Source organism: Marmota monax, unplaced genomic scaffold, assembly GCF_021218885.2.
Source record: "Marmota monax isolate L192 unplaced genomic scaffold, Marmota_monax_Labrador192_F-V1.1 WCK01_AAM20220418_F8-fsc00012, whole genome shotgun sequence".
Taxonomy (NCBI): Eukaryota; Metazoa; Chordata; class Mammalia; order Rodentia; family Sciuridae; genus Marmota; species Marmota monax.
In genome coordinates, this window is record NW_026695227.1 from 18,314,457 (window position 1) to 18,318,057 (window position 3,601).

At 37.7% G+C, this 3,601-nt stretch overlaps 1 protein-coding gene across 1 annotated transcript; it reads right to left on the minus strand.

Moving 5' to 3' along the window:
- Positions 1-202: 202 nt before the first annotated feature.
- LOC124086930 (small EDRK-rich factor 2-like) lies at positions 203-361 on the minus strand. The gene has a single exon (XM_046435429.1). The coding sequence runs from the start codon at positions 335-337 to the stop codon at positions 203-205; it is 135 nt and encodes a 44-aa protein (XP_046291385.1). The 5' UTR covers positions 338-361.
- Between the last annotated feature and the right edge of the window lie 3,240 nt (positions 362-3,601).

Here is a 3,601-nt window from a genome sequence, read left to right on the forward strand (position 1 = left end):
CTCCTCAACCCCAGGAGTAGCCCAGAGGGAGAAAGGCTACCTGAGGGTAAAGAAGCACAAAAGGGACCCTCTGCAGACTCAGAGCAAAGGGAATGCCATCAGTGCTGGGGTCTGTGAGCACTATAGAAGGAAATGTGAGCATGGTGGGACTGACTCCAGCTACACAAGCAAAGGGAAGAGAGTTGGACACAAAGCCACAAAGCTACTTGGGTTCCTTCTTCTTCTTTGCCTGTTTCTGTTTCTGTTGCATGATCTCCAAGTTCCCCTGCTTGTAGGTGGCAGCCAAAAGCCCATCATCTTGATGCTTTCTCTTAACTGAATCATTCTGCCTTTTCATCTTCTTCTTGTAGGCAAGCTCATGTTGGTCTGTCTCTGTTGCATCCCTTCATTCTGTCTGGTGTTCTGTCCCAGAGGTTTTGATATGTTGTATTTCTGTTCTCATTCATTTCTAAAAATTTCTTGATTTCTATTCTTATTTCTTCTTTGATCCAGTCTTCATTTAAGAAAATATTGTTCGACCTTTATATATTTATGTGGGTTCTATTATTTTTCTTGCTGTTGATTTATGGTTTTATTTCATTATGATCAGATAGGATGCATGGAATCATATCAGCTTTTTTATTTGCTAAGATTTACTTTTGACCTAGAATATGGTACATTTTGGAAAAAGTTCCATGAACTCCTGAGGAAAAGGTAAATTCAGATGTTTGGGGGGGTCAAATACTCAGTAGATGTCTGTAAGGTCCATTTGATTTATAGTGTTATTTAGGTTGGAGATATCTTTATTGATTTTATGTTTTGAGGACCTATCTATTGATGATAAGGTATGTTTAAATTGCCCAGTATTATTTTGCTGGGGTCTATCTGGATTTAACGTTGTATTTAATACACACACACACACACACACACACACACACACACACTTGGGTGTGCTAACATTTGGGGCATAAATGTTTGCTATTATTATATCTTCTTGTTGGATTGCTCCTTACATCCAGAATGTAGTGCCATTCTTTGTCTTTCTTTCTTTCTTTTTTCTTTTTTTTTTTTTTTCTGAAACTCAGGGGCACTTGACCATCCCAGCCCCATTTTGTATTTTATTTAGAGACAGAGTCTCACTATGTTGCTTAGTGCCTCACCATTGCTGATGCTGGCTTTGAACTTGCAATCCTCCTGTCTCAGCCTGGGCCACTGGGATTACAGGTGTGAGCCACCATGCCCGGCTCCTTCTTTGTCTTTTCTGATTAATTTCCTTTTGGTGGGTACCTGGATTGAACTCAGGGACACTTGACCACTGAAGCACATCCCAAGCCCTATTTTGTATTTTTTTTAAGAGATAAGTTCTCACTAAGTTGCTTAGTGCCTCACTATTGCTAAGGCTGGCTTTCAACTCCCAATCCTCCTGACTCAGTGTCCTAAGCCACTGGAATTACAGACCTGTGCCACTGTGCCCAGCTTTTTCTGATTAAATTTTATTTGAAATCAGCTTTGTCAGATATGAGAATAGCTACTCCTGCTTGTTTTCAGAGTCCATATGCATAGAATTTTTTCCCCTCATCTTTTTACTGTCAGCCCATGAATGTCTTTGCTTATGAGGCTTTTGAAAACAGCAAACAGTTTTTTTTTGATTCATTATGCTAATGTGTGTCTTTTAATCGAGGAGTCAAGACCATTAACTTTCAGTGTTACTATGAATATGTATTTGTGGTTTCCTGCAGTTTTGTTTTTTTGCTATATTCAATACTCTCTTGACTTTCATTTAGTGATCTTTCTGTATTTGGGTTCTGGGATTTGTTTTTTAGTTCTTTTGTATGCAGTTTATCTTTGAGTACAGGCATAGTGGTCATGAATTATTTTAGTTTATTCTTATGAAAAGTTTTTATTTCACCCTAGAATTTGAAACTGACCTTTACTAGATATAGTAATCTTGCCTACCAGTTGTTTTCTTTTAGAGCTTGAAATATCTCATTACAGGCACTCCTTGATTTTAGGATCTGAACTGAGAAATCAGAAGTGAGCCTTGTTGGTTTGCTCTAAATGTGACTTGATGTTTCTCTCTTGCAGCTTTTAGTATTCTTTCCTTATTTTCTATGTTAAGTATTTTGATTATAATGTGTCTTGGAGAGTCCTGTAAGCATCCTGTATGTGGATGTCTATCTCATTTCTGATATGGGAAAAGTTTTCTGTAACTATCTCATTGAAAATATTCTTAATGCCTTAGCTTGTATCTCTATGTTCTCTTCTATCCCAGTGATTGTAGGTTTGATTTTTTGATGTTGTCCCAGTGTTCTTGTATATTCTGATCATGTTCTATAGTTTTTTTCTGTTTATTGAATTCTGTGTGCAAGTTCATATATCCTGTCTTCAATGCCTGAAGTTCTGTCTTTAAGGGCTAAAGTTCTATTTTCTGTACAGTCTAATCTGTTAGTGATGCTGTCAAGTAAATTTTCAATTTCATTGGTTGTGTTTTCCGTATCTAGGAGTTCTGATTGGTTTATTTTCACTTTTTCTATTTCTTTACTGAGGTGGTCTTTCATCTTCTGAATTTGTTCTCTTAATTCCTTTGATCTTCCTTATGTTCATTGAATATTTTAATAATCAGGTGTTAGATTTTTTTTTGTGTACCAGGGATTGAGCCCAGGAAAGCTTAACCACTGAGCTATATTCTCAGCCATTTTTCATATTTAGAGACAGGTCTTGCTGAGTTGCTTAGGATCTTGCTAAGTTGCTGAGTCTGGCTTTGAACTTGTTATCCTCCTGCCTCAGCCTCCTGAACTTCTGGGGTTACAGGCATGAGCTACAGTGCCTGGCAATAATCAATTTTTTAGAATCTTTCTCTGGGATTTCATCTACATCAATATCAGTAGGGCCCTTTATTGGGGGATTGTGATGGGGGGCGATTTATTTGCCTGTTTCTTCACATTTTCAGAGGTCTTGGACTTGGGCATCAGTTGAAATGGATTCCCATTCCTCTTTAACCCATGTCCTTTTGTGTGCAATTGTATTATTTATTCTGGGACTTCTCTGTTTTTGATATGAGTAGATGTCAAGGGGTAGGATCTGAGGCTCCTCTCTGATTGTTCCTGCTTGGATCCTTGTTATTGGTTTGGAGCTTTTGTTTCCTCACTTCTTTGAGTTAGAGTAAGGTCAGGGCTCATTTGGGATTAGATTTTGTGTGGAGTGAGATTCACTGTTGCTTGGTTGAGATTGAGTGATCTTGAGTGGCCCAATCTCTTTTTAGCCCCTATTAGAGGGAGGGGGGCCAAGTATGGCACTAATATTAGCAACAGATGTACAGCTTTAAGATAAATGTCTGGTATCTACTTTGACATCTATAACACTAATTGCCACCCATATGGGAATGGTGGAGTTAGTATTTAACCATAGTACTAACAATAAAAAACTGTGAACTAGATTAGGCATTCAATAGCAGGTGTCTACTATCTTGTCCACTATAGTAATAGTCACAATTTGAATGGGGTAGGAATTATAGAGTCCATATAATTTCTATTATTTAGTGGGAGTACATTTCATAAGTAAGAAAAAGTAAGGTAGGAAAGCAAGAGAAAATTAGAAGTGTAATCAGAGGAGAGGCAAGAGA